This window comes from Populus alba, chromosome 1 (genome assembly GCF_005239225.2).
Source record: "Populus alba chromosome 1, ASM523922v2, whole genome shotgun sequence".
Taxonomy (NCBI): domain Eukaryota; kingdom Viridiplantae; phylum Streptophyta; class Magnoliopsida; order Malpighiales; family Salicaceae; genus Populus; species Populus alba.
This window is the reverse complement of record NC_133284.1, coordinates 9521836-9545967: the sequence shown is the minus strand read 5'-3', so window position 1 is coordinate 9545967 and position 24132 is coordinate 9521836. Positions and strand designations below refer to the sequence as shown.

Sequence of the window (24132 nt, the reverse complement as noted above, 5' to 3'; positions counted from 1 at the left end):
GAAGAAAACAATTATAATGTAAGTTTTTTTTATTTTAAAAGTATTTTTAAATTAATTTTACTTGATATGAATTAATTTGTATGTTTTGAATTGATTTTTAATATATATCTATGTAATATAGTATTTGTTAATAATTTATCTTTTTATTTAAAAAACTCTGGCTCCGCACACCATCACCTTTTGTTTTCTATACCTTACATAAATTTTCAAGACAAATTTGGATAAATATTTCATCGGGAAATTAGCACTGCAACGAAATCAACTTCTAGTCTTGATTGATTTCGCCTGCTTAGTTATCACTACACGCATGCCAATATGGTATGATGCTTCCTTGCAACGAAAAATAACTCAGAACTTGCTGGCTTCTGGTTACAAACAGCCCCCGGAAAAAAAATGGAAAAAGAAGAAGTAGTTCTTGCATTGAAACAAACCATAAGCTGATCATCATGCTTCGTCTAAAAGATACCTTTTCCAGGATTTTGGTCAAGAAAAGCTAGAAAATAGATGCCTACATGCATGTTGACAAACAGGATTGTACCATCAAACAAAGGAAAACCAGTGGATCTGCGTTCTCACAGTCCCTGGCTTCTGAGGACAAAGTAATAGCGCTACCACTCCCTAAACTAAGAAAAAAGATAAAAGTAGGGCAGATAACAAAATCAAAGAATTTCAAGGCATGTTCAAGAACCAATTTGAAACAAAATCAATCAAGACTCCGTAGGCATCTGGTAGCGACAAACAGGGCATGTATTGCTATTCATTAACCACTCAACAATGCACTTCCCATGGTAGATATGAAAGCATGGCATGCGTTTAGCTTCGGACCCCGTTGAGATCGTTTCTAAGCAAACGGGACACTCCAAATTTGATGATCCCCTATCAATCTTCACCTCCTCCAAGTTTTCAATGGATTCTTTACTCGCGGACTGCGCCTTTGGACCCTCATTATCACTCAATGTTTCCGCTAACCTCGAAGATGGATCTTCAAGATAAAAACCAGCAGAATAAACAGTGAAAGTATACGGCGGAGGAAGGGGCGAAACTTCACCCAGGGCAAGTTCTGTCCGCAGCTGCATTGAAAGATCATTAGCATCAAGAACATGACTAGTGTATGATTCTGAAGAAACAGAAGACATGTTATCCTCAAAACCCATATCTTCCTGACCATCAGTACTATCATCTTCAAAATCAAAATAGTCATCTTCACTCAAATCATCCAATACAGACGTGGACACTTCGAATTCCAAGAGTATGCGTGCTGATTCATCAAAAGGGATCAATCTTGAATTATCTCGATCCCATCCATTGTTGTTTTCGTGGCTACTAATAAAGGGTATTTCACTAGACATCTTCAAAATAAGAGAGAATACAACCCAAAGGAAAAACTGTGAACAAGAAGCGGTGGACAGGATCAAGAAAAGAAAGGGAAGATGATGTAATCAGCAAAGAGGGTGAAAAGAGACAAAAATACATACATTGTATACCTTTTTCTTTTTGGACAAACCTCAAATATACCCCTAACTATTGGATATAATAAATTTTACTCCCAAATAATTTTTGTATCAATTTTATTCCCTAATTACTTGGATATTTCAATAGGGTCCTTTATTATAATTCTAAATATAAAACATTAAATTTTCTACAAAATGATAGTGTTTCTTATAAAGAAAGTACCTTTTGAATTGGATCTGTGATCAAATATGGATGGAAAAACTTAATTGAGAATTTTTAAAACTTGAGAGATGAAATTGAAAAAAAAAGTATATTTACAGGAAAATTGAGTGTACTTGGGATTATTTTTTTAGGTTCGTCCTTTTATTACAACTAAGGAACTAAATATTAAAAGAAAACTAAATTTTCTTATGGATTTGAAGGATTTTTCTAGATTTTTAAACTTGATTGAAATCTAATTTAATGAACTATGTTTAATTAGGTGAGGAAATATACGATTAAAAGAAAGAGGAAGAAATGCAAGACAAGAGAAGAATGCATGGTCATTATCAAATTCACGCAAAAAAAATTCTTTTCAGTACATATATTTCCTTTTTCTTCTTTTATAGTTCCTTTAGTTATGAGGTTTTAATTTTGGACCAGAAGTTCATTTTATTTGTTTTTCATTCCTTGGATTTGCTAGAGAGAGAAAAGAGAAAGTTATTGAAAAATAACAAAACAAAGATAAAGTTATTGATTGGCCATATTCTGGCAACAAAAATAATCAATCTTGATATCAACAAGTTTCGTTCAATAAGAAAAGATCTATTTAGAAGTTTTTGATATTTCATCTTGCTGGGAAAAGTAGATTAAGGCTCGAGGATAGTTTTGAATTTAGGTTACTTTTTATTTTTTAAAAGAATTAAAAGTTAATTTAAGAATTAAAATGGATTTATTGAGGTGTTTATTATGTTTCTCATATGTTTTCAAATGAAAAGGAGTTGGAATATATTTTTTTTGTCCTTCAAGTTTGCCTTGATTTTCTAGCCACCAAAGACGGATGGCAGTGGGTTGAAAGCCAACCAATAGATGATAAGTCATTTATCGCAATAAATGACGTGTCATTTGATAGACATACTTAAGTACATGATCCAAGTCATGTGTTTGACATATTTAATATAAATTAACTAGGATCAATCTAAAATATCATTGTCTAAGTATTTTTAAAAAAATATATTAAAATAGTGTCACCTTGATTTGTTTTTTATTAAGTTAGACCAAGTTTTTGCTAGTATGACAATATCATGCTTGGACTCACTTAGTCAATTAGGTTACATAAGATCAACTTTCATCCAGTTTAATTTGAATCCTATGATAGCTGAGGGCCCAACCAAACAAGTCTTTAGATATTATTTTATTGAAGCAAGCACACTTTTTTACAACCCTCCATGATGACTTTTTTTTTTTGTGTGTTTTTTTCCTTAAATTTTATTTAATTTGTTTCATACATATGTTTGTTTTTTTAATTATTATTATTATCATATGACTAAATAAAAAATTAATTCCAATAAATAAAGTTAGTAGATGACCAAGTCAATGACCTAGATTGTGGGAGTGATGGTTTAGCTCAGATTAACTCGAGTCAATCCAAAACATCATCGATTGAATATTTTAAAAATGCTAGAATGACACCGTTTTCATTTTGTTTTGTCAAACTATGTTTTAAATTCGTCAACCAAGTCGCGTTTGGATCTGATTAGTCAATCGAGTCATAAAATATTAATTTATACCAAGTTTAATTTGAAAATTATGCCAAGCAAACGATTGGGATAAAATGTCTCTAGATTGACCTAACCATCATAACTGAGTTAAATAATGCTTTTAAAAAATGTTTTCCAAGACAATGCATGGTGATATCTTATTCTCATATTCTTTTAATACATTTGCATTGGAATTATTATAACATTATTTTTTGTTTAATTTAAACTATGATTATGGTAAGATGTTTTCTAAATATATATTTAAAGAAGGATACCTTTTTTATTCTGATTTCAAATTGTCCAAATGTTTTTTTATATTTGTTCTTGTTGTTTTTTTATTTTTATTAAATAAAAGAGAGATTATACTGACATATTTTTTTTATAAGATATAAATTATTAATTTTTTTGAAAAAAGTACTTACATCTAATTACTTGAGAAAAAATGAACAACTCTCCAACTACCTAATAAAACATCTTACCTTTCTAACGTGGGATAAAGTTCTTTTTAATTACCTAATATACAAGTAGTATTTTAATAACAATCCCCTACTTATCTTGTAATATTAGGCGGTATCATGTAAAATGCATAAAAGAATGTATCTTTAGATTTAAACCTCTTCTTAGTCTAAGCATTTCAAAACTCTAAAGAAATCATGGTTCTAAAAAAAGCTTAAATCAAGATTTTATTCAATAAAATTAAAAATACTATACACCTTATCCAATTAATCCAAAACAGAAGTTCATCATTATTTCAGCACTAATATGATTTTATGCTACTTTATGAATTCATGAACATTTATAGAGTTTTCTAAATTTTTATTGAAACGACACCACTTTATATGTTCATATTAGTGAAATTTCCATTTTACATTGAGATTTCATTAACAGTGTTAATTATTCATCCTCCTATTTATTTAGAATACTAATTTTGTAAATCTTGATTTCATACACAAATTAGTATACACAATTCTTACTAATAATTTGTTATTACCCGTGAAACTCATAACTAGCAAAAGTACTAATAAAAGTTGGGTTCCTTTTATTAGTAAGTTTAATTAAATGGTCTTAATCTCATACTAGCATAAATGTTTCTAACTAAATCTCTTTAGAGATATTTAGTGAAAGATCTGCTAGATTATTGCAAGATCTAACATACACAATGATAATTATCCTATCAGAAATTAATTGCCTTGTATATTTATGTTTCAAGTTGATATTTCTAGATTTTTCACTATAAATTTTACTAAATGCTTTGGATATAGTTGCTTGACTATCACAGTGTAAAGAGATAGATGACATCAGTTATGGCCACAACTTAATATCAATAGCATATTTCTCAACTATTTTGTCTTCTTACCTGTGACTATTAGAGCTATGAACTCGAATTTCATTGTAGAATGAGTTATAAATGCATGTTTCTTTAAAACCCAAGAAATAACACCACCTCCTAAATTAAATACTTATCCAGAGGTTGCTTTTTTATCACCTACATTAGTTATCCAACTAGCACTAGTATAACTTTAAAGTACAACTGGAAAATTATTATAAAACAATCTAAAATTCATAGTCTTTTTTAAGTGATGTACTCTTGTAATTTATTTCCAATGATTCTTACTAGAATTACTTGTGTATCTAGACAATTTTCATATTATGAAAACAATATTTAGTCTAGTACAATACATGACATACATTAAGCTACTAATTGCACTAGCATATTTAGTCAACTTAAAAGAAACATCATAAAGAGTATTTGCTTCTTTGATATTCAATTGATTAAATTTATTTAAGACTTTATTAATATAATGAGATTGACAAAGGGCGAAACCCCCCACCATATTTTCTTACTTTTATACCTAAAATTATATATAGGGGTGGTTCATGGTTTGATTCGATTTAGGCTGAAAATCCCAACTGAACCAGAAAATAAAATTTCCTAAGAAAATGGACCAAATTGAACTGAAAACTAGTTCAAATTGAACTGGTTTAGTTCGGTTAAGATTGGTTGTTTAGGGTTGAAACCGAAAAATATAATCACCTCAACCAGCACACGCAAAAAGAAGGTGAAAAGAAGAAAATTTGTAACCAAATTATTTACTATACTCTCTCAAGGTCCCTGCCAGAGTATGCAAAGACAAATTTATCGGAGAAGAAAATTATGCAAGTTGTGCAGTGAATGCATCAACCTTTTTAAAAGTACAATTGTGATTAAAGTGGATGAATGAGGGAGAACACTTCTAATCTTAATATAAAAAGCATTATCCACTTCCAACAATTGTACTAAAAAAGTGGAGTGGATTATACACCGGCTCACCATGGTTTTTACTATATAGACTATACACTTTAAATGATGAAGTACAATAAATGGAAGTGAAAATTGTAAAAACAAAACCCAAAGCATTTAAAAATCAAAATGAAATATAAACACATAAACTAGTGGGGGGAGATGGCAGCCAAAGAGAGATGGAATGAGGTGGCTGCTGTTTTTATTGGAAAAGTGAGGAAATTTGTAATCTTAGGTCAGGTTACTTTTCTATTTATACCCCTCTTTTTTTTTTTTTTTAAAGTGGGTTTAAGCTTTTAAGACACATTGGGTCCAATTTGGTTACCTAATTTTTGTTTTTAAAACCAAAACCGAACCGGACTAAGTGAGTTTTCTAATTTTTAAACCGGCCTGATCAATTTTTTCTCTTGGTTCAGTGTTTTCATTTAATGTTTTTCTTTTTACGGTTTAATCGGTTGATTGGTTTTTTTGTTTAAGCCTTTAAGACACATCGGGTCCAGTTTGGTTACATAATTTTGTTTTTAAAACCGAAACCGAATCGAACTGAGTAAGTTTTCTAATTTTTAAATCGGCCTGATCAATTTTTTCTCTCGATTTGGTGTTTTAATTTAATGTTTTTCTTTTTATAATTTAATGGATTGATCAGTTTTTTTGAACACCTCTAATTATATCTATCTTGTTTAAATCCTTCATTTTAAGTTTTAAGATTATACATTTCTTCCTATCATTAACATTATTCATGTTAGTACTAATAATGATTATGTTATTAACACTAATAATGATTATGTTATTAACGTAAAGACATATTATCACACCAAAATTATTTATAAATTTAAAATAAATACATGAATTGTGATTTATATGAACTGTTTATATTAATTCATATAGAATAATTTATTGAAAATGATAGAAATAAAAAGTTTCCTACTAAAATCAGAACTTATATTCTTTGATTTATATGAATCTCTTGTTTTCATTACCCAATCATCTTTTCTATTTTGATTTCCCTTTTCTTTTATTTTTTTCAAAGGGTCACATGTTAACATTAATAAAAGATTTTAATTTTTTTATTTTTTTAAATATATAAAAAATAGGGTTAAAAATTGGACTACACCAATTGTTTTAGATAAAAATTTTAAAAAATGAAAAATGCATTGTTTTTGGAATTTTTTTTTATAAAATATTATTTGAATTGACCAGGTTAGGTCTTAACCAGTCTACATCCACCCTAGTTTGCAAGGAAATTTAGCCTAAATTAAACTTTAAAATTGATGGTTTATTAAGTTAATCTGTTAGGCTAAACGAGTTTAATAAAGTTATTTTGAATTTGTGCTTGGGCTTCCCGTAAATGGATAATTGAAAAGGTAACAAACAAAAACTATTTCCAATATGCACAAAGCCCAAACGAAAATAGATGGTGGTAAATTTTTTACAAAGATCACTGAATTCCTCATCTATAACTAATTAAAAATATCAAATACAAATCTCTGTCTTTCTTTAAATCGCGGGAAATGGAAGAAGCGGCAGCAACTCAGAGAGATCAATCAACGGATACAGAATCAGTAATCATACAACCAGACCTGGATCCACCGGCCATGTGTCCCGATGAACCCGACCGCCGTGAACCGAAAACCAATTTGAACCAGGGTGAGATCTTCAAGGCACTAGAAATCATCGAGAGAGACTCTCTAGCCATCGCCGGTAGCTTCACTTCTCTCTTCGCTTCACTTCGTTTCGCTCTCTCCGAGGTCAGCTTTGACTCTTCTAACTTTCTGTTTGGTTCTTGAGAAAAGGAAATGTAGTTTTTTTTTTTTGTGTGTGATAATTGTAGGCTACTAGTACATCAGTTGATCATATGCAATGTTTTGGTGATGCTACTGCTCGTCTTCAAGAATCTGGTAAAAATAATTAGATATTTATTTTTAAGAATTTGATTATTGTTGATATTAATTGTGAATATTTTTTATTTTTTTTGTAAATCTTTGATCATTGTATCTAATCTTGCAGTGCTTGATGCAGCAACGAAGGGAAATCGGTACATAAATTCGTGTATGAGGTATAATTTAATTAATTTGTAATTCTTAAATTTGAAAGGTTTAATTAATCAAAAGAGAAGGGTTGTAAAATTGCTTTTATTGCATTTTTAATTAGGAGAAATATTAACAGTATAGAGAGCAAGTTCTTGTGCTCATGCTTGATTAACTGGTAAAGTTTAAATTCTACTCAGATGATGATTAAAATCGTGTTTAGTATTGGGTTACCGGTTACTTTTCAAAGTGCTTTTTTTTTTTTGTTTGGAAATACATCTAAATAATATTTTTTTACTTTTTAAAATTTATTTTTGATATTAGCATATCAAAACAATTCAAAAACATTAAAAAAAAAAAAAAAAAACTTAATTTTAAGCCAGAAAAAAAATAAAAAAATTTTGGTAACGCGCTGCCAGCCGCATTCCCAAACAAGCTGAAAGTTTAGAGTAATAAATGTTAAGTATAGTCACAACTTCTATAAGATGCCTTGTGCTTTATATATATATATATATTTGCAGATAGTTTTCTGGTTCTGTGAAGCATAATTTTTACATGGTTTTCAAAATGTTAAGTGCAGAAAAACAATGCTGATGGTTATTTTTCTTTCTTACTTACTGGGATTTAATGAAGAATGTTGGATAATCTGCATGTGTGAAAGATTTTTGGAGTGCAACATGGTTGGTAGCTGAATCTGAATGAGATTGTTCTGCTTAATTTTTCACCACCTTGTTGTTTCCCTCAATTGCTCCTGGGATAGTGTCTTTGTGATTAGAAAATAGAATCAAAGTTTTGCAGCTTAATATATCTGGACAAGTATCTCGTTACCTATGCGTTGAGAATTGAACCTCCAATTTGTGCGAGTTTTTGTTTGCCAGAACCATCTGTCACCATATTGTTTTGCCACCCCCTTCTGAGTATAAACCAGAATTTAAAAACAGTGTTAAATAATTTTCATGTCTACTAGAGATAACTGGTTAGGGCGCTGAAACTAACCTGGCTGGAGATAGCTCCTTTTGTTGGCTAACTACTCACTCAAGCAACCCAACTTGGAGTCTTGAAAACCTGTTTACAGTCCTTATTTGCGAATAGTTGATGATATTTTAGATATGCCTTTCCCAACCCATTTCTGGAATTATGGTGCAGATTGAACGAGGAAATGAAGGGCATTGACACTCTAGCGACTCAACTGTATCCTTTTGTGTTTGTTTTCTTAGCATGCTTGTTTACATGTCACTTACCCCACTTGCTGCTTTAAGCTGCTTATGATGAACCGACAGGCTCATCTTACCTCCTCGGTTTCTCCTTCTAGCACGGAGGTAACCAAATTGCCAGGTGGTTCCTTCTTCTCTGGGAACCACAGGCCTTTGCATTCAAGAAAGCGACTCTTTCTACTATAAAAAAAATTCTTGGTAGTGCATTTCTCTTGGTTGTCTTCTTCGGTATTCTTGGGTTTCTTAATGCTTGATTAGAAAAAACCTGAGGAGAAATGTCGATGTGCTGGACTCGGCTGTGACCAAACTCCTCCGCTTTCCATGAACCACTAACATGGAGTTACTCGCCTGATTGGTGTTTATCACTCACGGGAGCTTTTTATATACAACTTCATCTGCTTCCCAAGCTGATTTTACTTGGGAAGGTTTGTATTATTTGGTGAGAGGGTAACTCGTTTTAAAATTCTATTTGATTTTACTCGTTTTCTGTGAATTCCACATCTGGCTGCTCCGGGGAGCACAACTGTGCATGAGATCATTGGTGGGCTATTGATATCTGAAAGCATGAACAGCTGTTAAGCACGATTAATAACATTAGTTCAATTGCACACTATTTTCCCCTGGTAGGTGAATTGATATTCTTGGCTTGGCTAGCTGACTTTTATTGAAAAGGATCTGGCCTTTTCTTGACAATGCTGTGATAGCCCTACGTGATGCTCTGTAATGACCATTGCTCCTTTTCAGCAACCGAGGACTTTGCTGCGCTGTCACCATTGTGACATCAAGCATGGTTCATTTCTGGATTCCAATTCCGAATGCATGGAAGGAGACACGAGCCAATTATTGGAGATGCTGGAAACCCCGGCAACCGCGTTTCTGGACTTCAGGATAGACAGCAGGCCCGAGTAAAAGAAAAGCCCATGAAGGCCCGAAAAAGAAACATTAACCCCTGCCCCTCTCCAATCAAGAAGAAAGATTGTGGCCACGCTATGCCCGGGGCAGTGGTGATATCATGCTGTCTCCAATAGTGCGTGACTATTGGTGATGGGATCTTGAACAACGACGTTCTTTCCTGAAAAAGATGGAAAGGGCTAAATTATGGAGTGTGAAACCGGGAGGAGGAAAAGGTTTTTTCATGGAGTTTGGTTTTGAGGTTAGCAAATGATTGTCCTAAAGTAATAATCACGCCTTATTGAAACTTGTTCCGGCTTTTGTCCTGCTCGAGCATCATTTTTAGATAAACGAGGAACACGTTCATCGCAAGGGTTAGGTTTTATATGAAGAGGGTTCACATTAATCTCAAATGTTTATAGTAAATAATACTTCCCTTGGAAGTTGGAGGTGAAATAGTAGATAACAAAAACCAAGGAACCTGCTCCTTTTTTCTTAATTTTTAATCTTCCCTTGGAAGTCTGGAGATTTAAGCTTTTTCTTAAAATCTCATATGGGTTAAAGTATGGTTTACCACCTATACTATATAGTCTATTTTCAACGATATGGTTGCATATCTAATCAACCCGTGAAAAAGAAAAAAGAAAAGTCATAATAAACCAAACAATTTGGTCAATCAACACTCGGGAACATTAGGAAAGAAGGCATAGGCTCCAAGAGCACGTTTCCATGCACTCATTAAGTAGATTGTCGTGACTGTAATAAAGGTAATCAACCACTAATTAATGCACCTTGATTACTGGGAAACTTAATTAGGTCTCCTCTCTTTTGCACAAATTGCAGTTTAGGAACTGTTAGCACAGAGACCAATTCAGAGTCCCAAATCTCTAGACATTCTTGATCACGGATGCTTAAAGATAAGAGACTCTTGCGTGTGAGTGGGCTACCTAACGTTGTTTGACTCGCCCTAAATAAACCATGGAAGATGCGCGCATAGACCAGACATGCAATGATTTCCCAACGTGTTTGTCCTGGAATTAGAGTGCGTTTATTTTTCACTTGTAAATGGTATTACGGTAGTTATTATAATTATGATTTGAAAAAAATTATTTTATAAAAATATTTTTTAATTGTGATTGGTTTAGAAAAATATATGTTTGGTTAAAAACTATAAATTGAAATTAAGGTTAAATAAAAAGTAGTTTAATGTATTTTGTTAAGACTGCTTTTGAAATTGAGGTTATAAAATAATTTTTAAAAATATATATTAATATTGATGGTTTTTAATTTAAATATTGTAGATTTAACTATTACTATTATATCATGAAATAAATAATACTTTATATAAAATATTTTTTTAACGCTAGTTTTTCGAATAAAAAACAATTAAAATAAAAAAAATATATATATTTTTTTATTTTATTAGGTCGGATCCAGTTCAATGCATTTTAAGCTTTGAACCGGACCGGTTCCAGTCGAAAAAAAAACCCATCTCCACTATTCGGGAAAGAAAACCATGAACAACACTATTCATGAGTTTTCCAGTCCAAGAAGCAGCTCTTTAGGCCCCACTGTTATAAATCTTCTGTGGGAGCATAACCAAACAATTGAGTTGCTGTGGTTGCTTCAAACGCAGAAACAACCACGCAATCAAACGGACTCCTAGTTTTAGTTTGAAAAAAATAAATTTTAAAAAAATATGGTTAAGTATGGTTGGTTGGATTTAAATACGAGTTTAGTGAAAATTGTGGTTGAAGTTTATGTACAACAAAAAACATGTATAAAATATTTGGTAATTGTGTGGTTGCGGTTACTTTTCAAAGGTTTTTTTTACTAAGAAACGCATCAAAATAATTTTTTTATTTTTAAAAAATTATTTTTGATATCACTGCATTAAAATGATCTGAAAACCAAAAAAATAATTTTTTTCAAAAACGTTTTTGAAACGCAAAAGGAAATAGAGTTTTACAAAACTGAGTTACAAAAACATGTAAAATCCTTTTAAAAAAATGGATTTCAAACTCAATTTTTTAATGGATTTCACAATTAAAAACACAGTTTAGTGTGTAGCCAAACACATTATTGTGTTTTTTGCATCACAAACGCAAAAGCTCCAAATAAACAACCGCAGCCTTAGCCGTTGACAGGGATAGTTTGGTAATAACAGAACCAGTGCCTGCATGCTAGCTCTTCTTCCTTATTCAAGTTGATCAAGCAAGCACCTTTTCTTGAATTCTTTCCCCTGTCATGTATCTATGAACTCAAGGATGTTTTTGGCGTTAATTATGTTTGATAGTGGGCGAAACAAGAAAGAAGAAGAAGCAGAGTTAGTGGACTAGTTGTAGCAGGCTGTCCTAACACACACACACACACACACACACACACACTCTTGAATTTGATTAAAAAAAGAAAAAGAAAAGAAAAAAGAGTATAATAAATCACAAGTAGTTGCAAAACTCGTAACTCACGACCCAGAAATATATATGTATATAGAAAACAGAGGAGAGTGGTAACACAGGGCACTGCATGGTTTGGGAAAACAACACTTGCTGTTAAAATATATACAATGGAGCACAGAGACAGACGATAAGCCGTCGCAACATCAATGTGATTGATGCATTCTTGGACCACCTAATTAATTACAGGCTATAGGGCGCACATGTCTCAGTGTCACAGTCACGAGGAAAGATGATGGCGAGCTCTGTTCTTAAAAGTGACCTGTGATAATTAACTACTAATAAAATGTTTTTTTCTATAATAAAATTTTAATATTTTTATATTATTTTAATACATTTATAATTAAAAAACACTCTAGAAAATACAATTACAAACATACATTGAACACGGTCTGTGGGTATCAACCTGAACCAAAATAATAATAACAGTAATACGTAAATTCAAATTAAACAGAGGATAAGGTTGGGAAATCGAGACTGTTAATTTATCATGAAGAAAAGAACTCAGTTCAATTTTTTCTCAATTAATAAACTGTTTTTTTTTTTATTATTTTTGTAATTTCATAGGATGATTTGAAGCAAGAAGATGGTGATATAATTCATCTGTAGGGGGAACTAAACAGTAGAGGCCACTTATTCTTCTCTCCACAGTCCACCACCCAACTGATACTGTCAGCCTCCATTACTGAAGGGAATTCTTTCTTTAGAATAATGTATTTATATTGCAAGTGTAATAATATATATATATATATATATATGAATTAAATATGCTTCTCCTTCCAAGCAGTATGCACTTCATGCAATGGATCGACCCTGTCATGTAGCCTGGCTTCAATGGCTGCCCCACTACTCTGCCTAACCTCCCATGGATGGAGCGGGAGGTGAAATTAGAGCAATTCATGGAGGAAAACAATGCTAAGACAGACGTTATTTTCTCCTGAATTCATTTAACAGATGAAAGGAAGGGTGACAGGTTAAATGACAAAAGCAATCAATTTAACTGGCCCACCAAGCACATCATCACAAAACAAAATAATTGTCTCTTAAAAATACATTATCCCGCGTTGAACCTAACACTGGCTTTGGTCTCTGTCAAGACAAATTTCAAAACACCATGAGTTTGTGCTCACCCCTTCATAAATGTGCAAAATAATTTCTTCAAGATTTATTATTATTATTATTATTATTATTATTATTATTATTGCTGTTATTATGTTAATGATGGCTCGCCACCACATAGTTTTACTGCAAATTAAGAGGTTAATGTGAGCGTTACTCTTTCTATGATTACTACTAAAGTCCTCCGGAGTTGTTTTGGAACAAATCTGCAAAGGAGAGCACCCGAAGTCAATAGATCCAACGGCTGATGGCTGTCCACGTTTGAGTAGGGCCACCGTTACTCTTTCTATGATAATGACTGGGAAACCACCGCCTGGATATGGTCTTTGACTAGTAGGTAGTGTGGGGATAGTCGAAGGGACTGGAGATTGGACTCCTACGGTCTGTGGTATTTATTCATACTAATTTCTCATTTCAAGAAAAATGATGGCGTATTTTGCAACACTCTGCCGTATGGGCCCACCCTTTTTAAAACAAATACTAGCGCATTCTAAAAAACCGGAATACCATCCATTGAAAAAATTCGGTGAAATTCCATATTTGCTATATTATTTTTATAATTTATTTGGAGTAAATTTTTATTTAGTTATAGTAGATTTATATTTTAATGCACATAATTATTTCTTTCATATTATAAGCTCAATTATATTATTGATATTGAAAATCTGAACACCACTACTATATAAGTAATAATTTTTGAAGATTTTAATTGGAGTCTATTTTTTAGCCTACGAGTTAGACAAAGAATTATATTTTAATTTATAAAATATATTTTTAAAAAAAATTATAAGATTATGGTTTTTATGTAAAATAGTTTACCGATCAATATAATCGGGTCCATCTAGCTGATCAAGTGAGCTTCATGATTATACTTTCACCATGTCGCACTTCTGAAGCGTCAAAATGTGAAAAAATATTATTTCACCAAATCTTTTTTAAATTGTGTTGTTTCACTAATTTTTTATGTTTATTGTGCTAATTTGACAAAAAAAAAAACAATTCTCTCGTTTATTTTCTTCTTCCTCTAGTATAAAGGGGTGTTTGAGAGTATGGTAGTGATTGTTTTTCAAAATGCTTTTAAAAAAAATATTTTTGATATCAACACATTAAAATAATACAAAAACATTTAAGCAAAAAATAATCAAATTTTTATTAAAACTCCAGGGCAAACATAACCCCAAACAAGTTCTAAAATAGGTCATCAAGACTCTCCATACTTTTTAGAACTCCAAGAAAAAATATATATTTATCCTAGTTTTCTACACTAACTTCTATATAAAAATAAGTGCAAAGGATTTCACTCCCAAATGTTTTTTAAAACTGAAAAAAAAAATCCCAAGATGAAAGAACTCTTTTTTAAACTATATATATATATATATATATATATATATATAATATATATATATATATATATATTGAATTGATCTAGATTTTGTAGTATAACTCTCTAAACTTATTATTTAGGTTATGAATTCCATTATATTTGGTTTTTTTTAATACTATTTTAATTTTTTTTTATAATATGTGAGTCGAGTGATAAATTAAAGTTGATTTATAAACTTTATTTTTTTTTAATTATACAACCAAAAAATAGATGTACATAAAATTAAACATTAACTAAATATTGAAGCGCTCATTTGAAACCGTGAAAAAACCACAAATATCAATATGAAACAAAAAAACATTTCCCAATCCAAAATAAATAAAATATTAAATCATGAAAATAAAAAAAAACAGTAAGAAAATAAAAATAAAATTAGAAAACATCAAATGAAAAACGACTAAAAAGCCCAAGCGTGCAGACCTGCAATAACTTGTGTGTCGAGCCCATTAATTTAATTTTTTTTATTTTAATTCATTGTAAACAACTAAATCAAATATTTTTATGTGAAGTTGGGCACCAATTCCCGATGACGGGTTGTTTGTTCAAGATCTTAATAACCACATAAAAAAAAGTAAAAATAAATTATCGAAATTCCAATTAACATAATTTTAAAGTATGAAATTTTTAAAAAAAATAACATAAAAAATATATATGAGAGAGAGAGAGAGTACACATGGTCCACATGAATGTTGCAATGTCTTTTTATTTTTGAATAATTAATAAATTAATCAATCATCATCAATTTAGTACTCCTACATTGGTCCACATGAATGTTGCAAATGTCTTTCCATTTATGAATAATTAATAAATTAATCAATCATCATCAATTTAGTACTCCTACATTAATGTTTCCTACCGTGAGTTCATGCATCTTAGGTTAATGGTTCTGCTATAGAAATTAATACATGAGATCTCACCTAATAATTTAAATTTTTATGTTAAATTAGTTCTTTAATATGTTATCAGAATTTTGATAACTAAGTGATCACAAGTTTAAATTCTACTTATCTCTATTTATTTAATAAAAATTAAACACGATATATATATTATGAACATGTGTAAATTTCAAGCCCAAAATACTTTTACTTGAGAGGATATGTTAGGCAATAATATAAATCAATATATGGAACCTCACCTAACAACTTAAATTCTAGGTTGAATTAATTCTTTGACATATACAACTATACCTATTTATTTTTCTTTTATTGAATGGAGTCAATAATCAATCAAGAGTCTCTTAACAACTACGCCCTTTTTATTAGTTGGACCGAATCAAACGGCACCGTCTAGTCTAATCTACCATGATACTAACTGAATGGCCGATTAAGGTAGCTATTCTCAAACTAATGAAGATAGGTTACGTGATTGTCAGTCAAAATTCAATTTTTTCTTCAAGTCATTTATCTCAATCAAGAACACATCCTTCACATTAACCCAATACATTGAGTTGAATAGATTTCTCAAAAGAACATTAAGAAAATAAAATCTCTGCCTGGCTTTCACTGCCGAGCATGCATGTTGCCCCCATTTTTGCTGCTCCAAAGAAACACACTGAAAATGTCGCATGCAGCAGAGCACTCACGGGCGGTGCAATAATTCCAAGAGATATTAGACCCCTTAATTGAGACTTCAATTAAGAACTTTAACCTTTTGTGCACGTCGCAAAATCGGTGGGGATCACCCCAATGCGAGGTCATCAACTTAATATATGCCAGAGAGAAAGAAAGGATTTCAAGAGGTTTTTACAGGCACTAGAAGCTGCCAAACTCAAGCAAATCAGGGTTGAAAGGCCACCATCCATGAGAGGATTGAAGGGCTACTGTGCTCTATTGTCTCAAATTCTAGGAGATCCATGAATACGTGAGAGAGTTTGGTGAGAATCCGCAACGCTTAAAGTGGTGATCAATTTGAGCCCACATAAATGGAAAGTTTATACAAAAGAATCTCATCATAGAATTAGACAAAATATCCACAGCACCCCTCGTGAGAAGCTAGCTGGGGAACAATTTTTGGGAAGATGTCATGAACATGATGTACGTGAGAGGAAACATACTGCGTGTGAAATTTGTCATCATCAACAAGAAGTTCTTGGAGGAAATGGTAGTCCTATTCAACATGTTTGGCTGGACTGTGAGAAGCTAGGTTGAAGCTTAAAAGATGGTAAGAGAAGAGGCAATTAAGAAATAGGAACCTGGACGCCACAAATCAGATGCGGGAGTCAAAAAAGTTGGGTTGAAGCGTGCGCAACAGCACAATACTCGGATTCATAGCTGAAATGGAATACAATAAATTGCTTCTTAACACTCCAAAAAACCAAATTATCATCATGATAAATAGATTAGCCACAGATAAAAAGATGAGCGTACGTAATCAACATCAAAGTAAGCAACTAGAGCACCAGCAGTAGCATATTATGGGCAAAGTGAAAGGACAAAATAGAGGGTGCCTTTGACATGATATGCTTACTAGCCAAAAAAACTGTGATATTAAGTTACAGCATGCATAAATTGGTTGATAGAGTTGGCAACATGAGCAATATCGGGGTGCGTGATAGTCAAGTATTGGAGTGCGGTAATGAGAGACCTATAAAGAGTATGATAAAAAAAATAGAGGACCACTAGCAAGTAAGTGTTGGGAAAAAACCATAAGAGTATGGATATGTTTTTAGTCAAGTAATTGATCTCTAGTAAGAATATCTCAAGCATATTTTGTCTTACTAATAAAAAGATGATCATTTGTAGTTAGTGAAGCTTTAAGGCAAAGAAAGTAACTGAGATTATTACCCAAATCCTTAATGGTGAACTCAAAAGTGAGCTTACAAGTAAATTTGTTAAGATGACATGAGTTGTTAGTAAGAATAATGATCAACATAGAAAAGCAAATAGATAATGCTAGATTGCTTATGAAAAACAAATGAAGGAGCGCTTCTCTTTTTAGAGACAGACCTGATATTCTTGGGGTCTATTTTTGCTTTGAGTAAAAGAAAGATAGGGAAAAGGTATTTGATTAAAGAGATGTCTGAAATAGTTTTTTCCTTTTTGGATCAAGAATAAAGATGGAAAAGATAATTTAGGATTTTTTTATAAGAGAAGGTTTTAAAAAAGCATAAAAAAAAAAAGTCATAGGCAAAAATGATTAGGGTTAAAAAAGAATATGTTTACTCCCACCATCAGATAAATTATTTTTCATATCATCACATATATTTAGAAATTCACTCAATTATCGTATTTAATGCAAGTCATCATTTTATTTTCCAATTAACACCTTCTTCTAGTAAAGACAAGCCACCAAGACATGAAGATCCCAATAGTTCTTCATGGGACATGTAAATCTTTTGAAAAAGGTAAATATCTCTCATACGCTTGATAGATTAATATTTTTTTAAAATTTTTTCTAAATCCTTCATCCTGAACAAATGAACAAAGTTTAAGGTAATAATCCATCATCTCTAAACTTAGCCAAGTGTAAATCCTTGACGTGTATGAGTCTGATGAACCACCGGATCCACAGTCAGGGATATTTTACTCTGATTAATCAAAGATATCTTAATTTGATGAGTCGTAAATATTTTATCATGACAAGACATATATATTAGGCTGATATGTAAATATTTTTCATTTTCATGAAATGAGGGGACCTCAAGAGCCATAAAAAGGGACCACGGTAACCACCACGGGCAGGTTCAATTTTTCAAACATATATTTTCAAACTATAACCATAAAAATTATCATAATGTAAAACAAGAACTAGTAAAAAAGAAAGAAAAAACCACTTGAAAAGCAAAAGCAAGTCCATGCTGTCGATTTCCAACCAGAGGCTTATATGAGTTGATTAAGGAACCCATCTTCTTTTCCATTTACAGCAACAATGGTCATGGAGAATTTGATCATCTGTCTTGTTCACGCGTCCCAGAAAAGTCGCTAACTTGAACGAAGAACCCAAAATGTCAAGAGTTTAATTTTGATTTATCATACATTTTGGTGACTTTAGATTGCATTATTGATTCCAAATTCATGCGTGAATTAATTCTAACCTCTCAACTTGTAGGTAGCGAGGCGGGACGACTCTACTTGATGGGATCCCTTTTTATTTTATTTTTTAAGTGATTTTAAGCATGGTAGAGATTAATTTTTTTTTTTTAATTATTAGTAAATATATTATTTTAAAATTTATTTTTAATATCAAAACATCAAAATGGTTAATAAACATGAGTTTCATGCTATAAAACTAGTTAAAAAAATTAATAAACAAATTAAACAATGAATTTAAAGCAAACAAAATTTAAAAACATAATTGAACAAGACATGAATTTCATGACATAACCCTAGGTATACACGTTTCTTAGCATGGATGTATAATAATTAAGTTGGAAATTAGAATGTGAGTGACAGCAACTGAAAATGATTGAAAATCCAATTTAACCACATCGTGATTAAACAACAGTAGGCATGCGTATGGATGAAAATGAACCATGAACCGGGACATGGCGTCCACAAGATGAAATTAATAAAGTGGACCAAAAGGAACAAGCCACGGTGGACCAATCACGAACGTTGCTTCAGAAATTAAGAAATCCCGGGTAAAAATTTTCTTCCTCCCAAATAATTTCTATTCAGAATTCAAAAGTCAATTCGTGAATGTTTGGAATTGAGATTAAACTTATTTTTTTAGATTAATCTTAATATATCAATGTCAAAAATAAATTTAAAAAAATAAAAAAATTATTATTTTAAAATATATTTTAAAATAAAAAACTTTGAAATATAACTTGTACTACTTTTTCCTCGTTGCTGACCATCTCAAGCAATCATCATTTCATGTAATAACAGTGTGTATAAAAAAGAAATAGAATATTAATATATAAATAAATTGGAGAATGAACGATAGATATTAAAGCTTTTTTAAATAAAAAAACTGAAATTCAAATAAATAAAACAGCAGGAATTGACTTGAATACAAATTTGTAGAATGATCGAGATGCTAAGCAGTATAACGTTAATCAAGCATTTATATTTATTTATATGCCATGAGATCCATGTATTAGCTTTGCCCCTGACCAAGCCACGTCACTACTTTTCTTTACAAGCATTTCGTGGGAAAGTTCACTGTCGTTTTGCTACGACGTTTCGATCTTTAATTAGGAAAGATAATCAGGAAGGTGGTTGGTTCGGAGGTAGTTTTGGTTTTTGTTTATATGATTTATATATAAAATATATATTTTTAGCTTTTAAAGGTATAATTTGTACTTTTAAAAATATATGTTTAAATATATATTTTTAACTTTTAAAGGTATAATTTGTACTTTAAAAAAATATATCTTTTTAAAAAATCATCATAACTCTAAACCAAACACCCTCCTATATCTAGTGATAGATACGCTTGCATTTTGGTGTTTGAATTATTGGCAGGATAATGACAAAAGACACATGCATACACATATTTCTCCCAACTTAAACGAAAAACAAATACCCTCTTAATAAAAATTTTAAAAAATGCGGCATAACCGTTTCAACCTTTTTATCAAATTTCAAATTTTTTTTTTACTAGAATTAAGTGCGGTTTGTATTTTTTGGATCGTTTTGATGTATTGATATTAAAAATAATTTTTAAAAAATAAAAAAATATCATTGGCATGTATTTCAGCACGAAAAGCTATTTGAAAAGCAATCACTACCATACTGCGAAACATTTAGAATTAATTTTGATGAAAAAACCCTCCTTAATCCCCAACCCTTGCTTAGAGCTAATGAAACCAAAAGGCACTCTTACAAAATAAAAAGAAAAGCACGAGAAAGGAGAAAGAGGGTGTTTTTTTTTAAAAAAAAAATTATTATTATTTTATTATTCAGAGAGATCATGAGGAATAGTGAGGGCTTTTAGGGGTTTTTCCATCAATCTTTTTAACAAAACCCTAATAATAACAGGGGGGGTCATCGAAGAAATATTTTAGTTCAGAAGACTATATTTTCTTCACTAAAGTCGAGTATTTTATGATTTAACCTGGAAAAATCATTGAAAGCGATCACATGAAATCTGAAAATCCAGTTCAGAATCTGTTCTTTTACACGTATGTTTTGTCAAATAACAGGCAGACGAGCACGCACAAGGAATATAATATTATCCCTAGTCGGAGAAAGGTTGGAATGATGACAGAGGAATCTAGGATTATCCAATATGAGTGTGTTTCTTGGAATTATCGCGATGATTATGTATGAAGGGCAAAAATGATTTGCAGATCGGTGGTGCGAGGCTGCTAGCTACGCCGTCGGCTACTATTTAATACATGCTAGATTATTGCCGGCGAGGATCGAGTTTTTTAAGTAAAGAAAATATTCTGATATTTTTAATATGTTTTTCTTTTATAAAATAAAAATTAAACAATGTCAAAATTAATTTAATGTAATTTAGTTAACTTATTATATCTAATAACTTAAATAATCGATAAAAATACAGTTTGGTTTTAAAAAAATTAAAACAATATATTTTTAAAACTAATTAAAAGACAACAAATTAGACTGACTCGAACCAACTATGGCTACCATGTTAAATCTGCTACCTAGATTATGAGCCCTTGATAACCTCGTAGAAATAAAATAAAATAAAAAACTATTAAACTCAATTCTCGATCAATATAATATTGATGAGTGGAATTGAAAACAAAATTCAACTAAAAACATTGCTCGGGTAACATGTCAGACATAAGTTATAAAACAGGGATAATTTCATAAAAAACAAATCAAAATAAATTATGAAACTCGATTCTTAATCAACTCAATGCTGAAAGATGAAATTACAAAAACTCAATTAAAAAGGGACACAAAAAATTACTCGAGACAGCAAACCAAACTCCTAACTCAGGTTATGAGACGAGAATAACCTCATATAATGCAAATAAGATAAATTATGAAGTCTTATTCTTAATCAAATCAATATTGAAGGATGAGATTAAAAAAAAATCAACTAAAAAAGGAAAAAATATGACTAGAGTCAACTCGGGATAACCTACAAAACTTATATCAAGAGACGAGATAACTCCATAGAAAGAAAGAAAAAAGTATGAAGTCAAATTCTCAAACAACCAAATATTGAAGGATTAAATTGAAAAAAATAATATTCAATTAAAAAACTATCATAAAAAACCTGAATCAACTTGGCTAACCTGTAAAACTCGCAACCGGGTTTTTGAGACCATGATAAATAATTTAAAACTCAATTTCATGTAAACTCGATTTGTAAGGATGAAGTTAAGGGAAAAAACAACTAAAAATAAAATAAAAATGACCCAAGTCAACACGACCAACGCACAAAACTTGTGACCCGAATCATGAAACAATGATAATAACATGAGAACCAAATAAAAAATAATTATAAATTTTAATTTTCAATCAGCTCATTGTTGAAGAATGAAGTTGAGAAAAAATTAATTATAAAAATAATTGAGCCACCATGGCTGACCAATAAAATTAATTTTTTTTTATTTTTTTTTTCCAATAAGAAATTAAAAAAACAAATTCATTTATTAAATTTTTAAAAAAATATTTCCCCAATAAGAAATATTATATGTGAACAGAGGATTTCAGCATTACCCTCTTCAACACTTTAGTTTTTCAGAAAAATCATGATGGTAACAAGAAAGGTGGTAGACTGGTAGCCCCACTTTTAGTTACGTATCACAACTTGCATGTTTATCATTTATTAGTTAAAAAGTGGTGGATAAAAAAGGTAGCGAATATTCCAGGTCCATGTCACGGTTCTTTCCTTATAGGGAAAAAAAAATTATTAAATTTAATTATCAATTAAATTAATATTAAATAATAAAATTAAAAATAAAATTCAACTAAAAAAATTACGAATTAACATGTTAAATCTAAGTTATAAAACTGGAATAATCTCATAAAAAATAAATCAAAATAAATTATTTCAAGTCAATGTCACATGTTCTTTTCTTCTAGAGCAAAAAAAAAAAAGAAGAAGAAGAAAGAAATTAAAGCAAAAAGAAAGATTACTCGAATTATTGATTAGATAAGAGGGCAAGATAACTTTTTTCCATATTATAGAAAGATTCATCGAATATTCAACGTATGCCTAAAATATTGAAAATCATGCATCCAATTCATATTTCTCTTGGACAAAACGTTCTTTGTGATTGCTGGACAAGTTGTTGAGTGCTGTTTAGTCTGATAAGACAATAGTAACAGTATCCTCGTACCTTTTGCTTCTTTTTTTAAATTTCTTTTTTTTTTATTTGATATCTTTGCCAATTCATTCATTAAAAAAAACAAAAACTAAAACTAAAGAGAGATAAGTGAAGCATCGGAGCCCAAGACGCATTGGAATAATATTTTTATTTTTATGATTTTATCCTTCTTAAAAAAACCAATGGCATGCAAGTGGGCCCCTCCATGTAAGAGCCATGCATGTGGTCATCGGGAGTCTAGTTTGATGTTAGAGACTTTTTTTTTAAATAAAAAATTTCTCATTCATCGGGAGTATAGTTTGATGTAGTGATTTTTTTAAAAAAACAATTTTCTCATTCTTCCATGATTTTTTTACTAACCCTTCAAGTTTTAAAAATTAGTCTTTAATTTATTATTTCTTTAAATTTAAAATTATTTTAAGAAAATATTTTTTTTAATATCAAGATAATAAAATATTTGATTGACTTAGGTCAATCGAAGTTAACATGTCAGATCCGTAATCCAGATTATGAGACTATAATAACCCTGTAAAAAACAATTCAAAACAAATTATAAAGCTTGATTCTCAGTTAATCAAATATTAAATGATAAAATTAACAAAAAAAACCTATAAAAATGAATTGAATTAACCTGTCAAACTTGTGATCCAGGTTAGAAGATCAAAATAACATCTTAGAAAAAAAAATATAAAGTTTAATTCTCAATCAACCTAATATTGAAGGATGAGATTAAAAAATAAAAATAATAACACAAGTTAATCCATCAAACTCATGACCCGAGTTATGAGACAAAAATAACATCATATAAAGAAAATTAAAAAAAAAAACATAACCTATCAAATTCACGACTCTAGTCATAAGACTAAGATAATATCATAAAAATTAAATTAAAATATACTATGAAGTTCAATTCTCAATCGACCTTGTCAACTTGCTAAGCATTTTTCTTGAGTTATAAGGTCGGGATAGCCTAGTAAAAAAAAAAATCAAAACAAATCATGAAAACTAATTACTAATGAAACATAATATTAAATGATGAAATTAAAAAAAAAAAATTGAGTTAATCGGGTTAACCTGCGACCTAGGTTAAGAGACGACAATAACCCAATAAAAAAAATCACATGTTGAAGGACCCATGACTCGAGTCATGAGACTGAGATAACCTCTTAGAATATATATTTTAAAAAAAATCAGCTTGATTTAACTAGGTTAAAAAGCCAAAACTCACGCACCTGATCATGAGACCATGATATCTCTATAAAAACAAATCAAAAGAGATTAAGAAGCTCCATTTTCTACCGACTAAAAAATAAATGATAAAATTAAAAAAACATAAAAAAAATAACTGGAGTAAACTTATGCTAACTTATTA

The 24132-nt window shown here is 30.6% G+C and overlaps 1 protein-coding gene across 1 annotated transcript; it reads left to right on the top strand.

The window, feature by feature from the left end:
- Window positions 1-6860: 6860 nt before the first annotated feature.
- LOC118033698 (uncharacterized) lies at window positions 6861-9326 on the top strand. Its single transcript, XM_035038786.2, has 5 exons — window positions 6861-7220; window positions 7304-7370; window positions 7480-7528; window positions 8646-8690; window positions 8972-9326. The coding sequence occupies exons 1-5, from the start codon at window positions 6984-6986 to the stop codon at window positions 9036-9038; spliced, it is 465 nt and encodes a 154-aa protein (XP_034894677.1). The 5' UTR covers window positions 6861-6983; the 3' UTR covers window positions 9039-9326.
- The last annotated feature ends 14806 nt before the right edge of the window (window positions 9327-24132 follow it).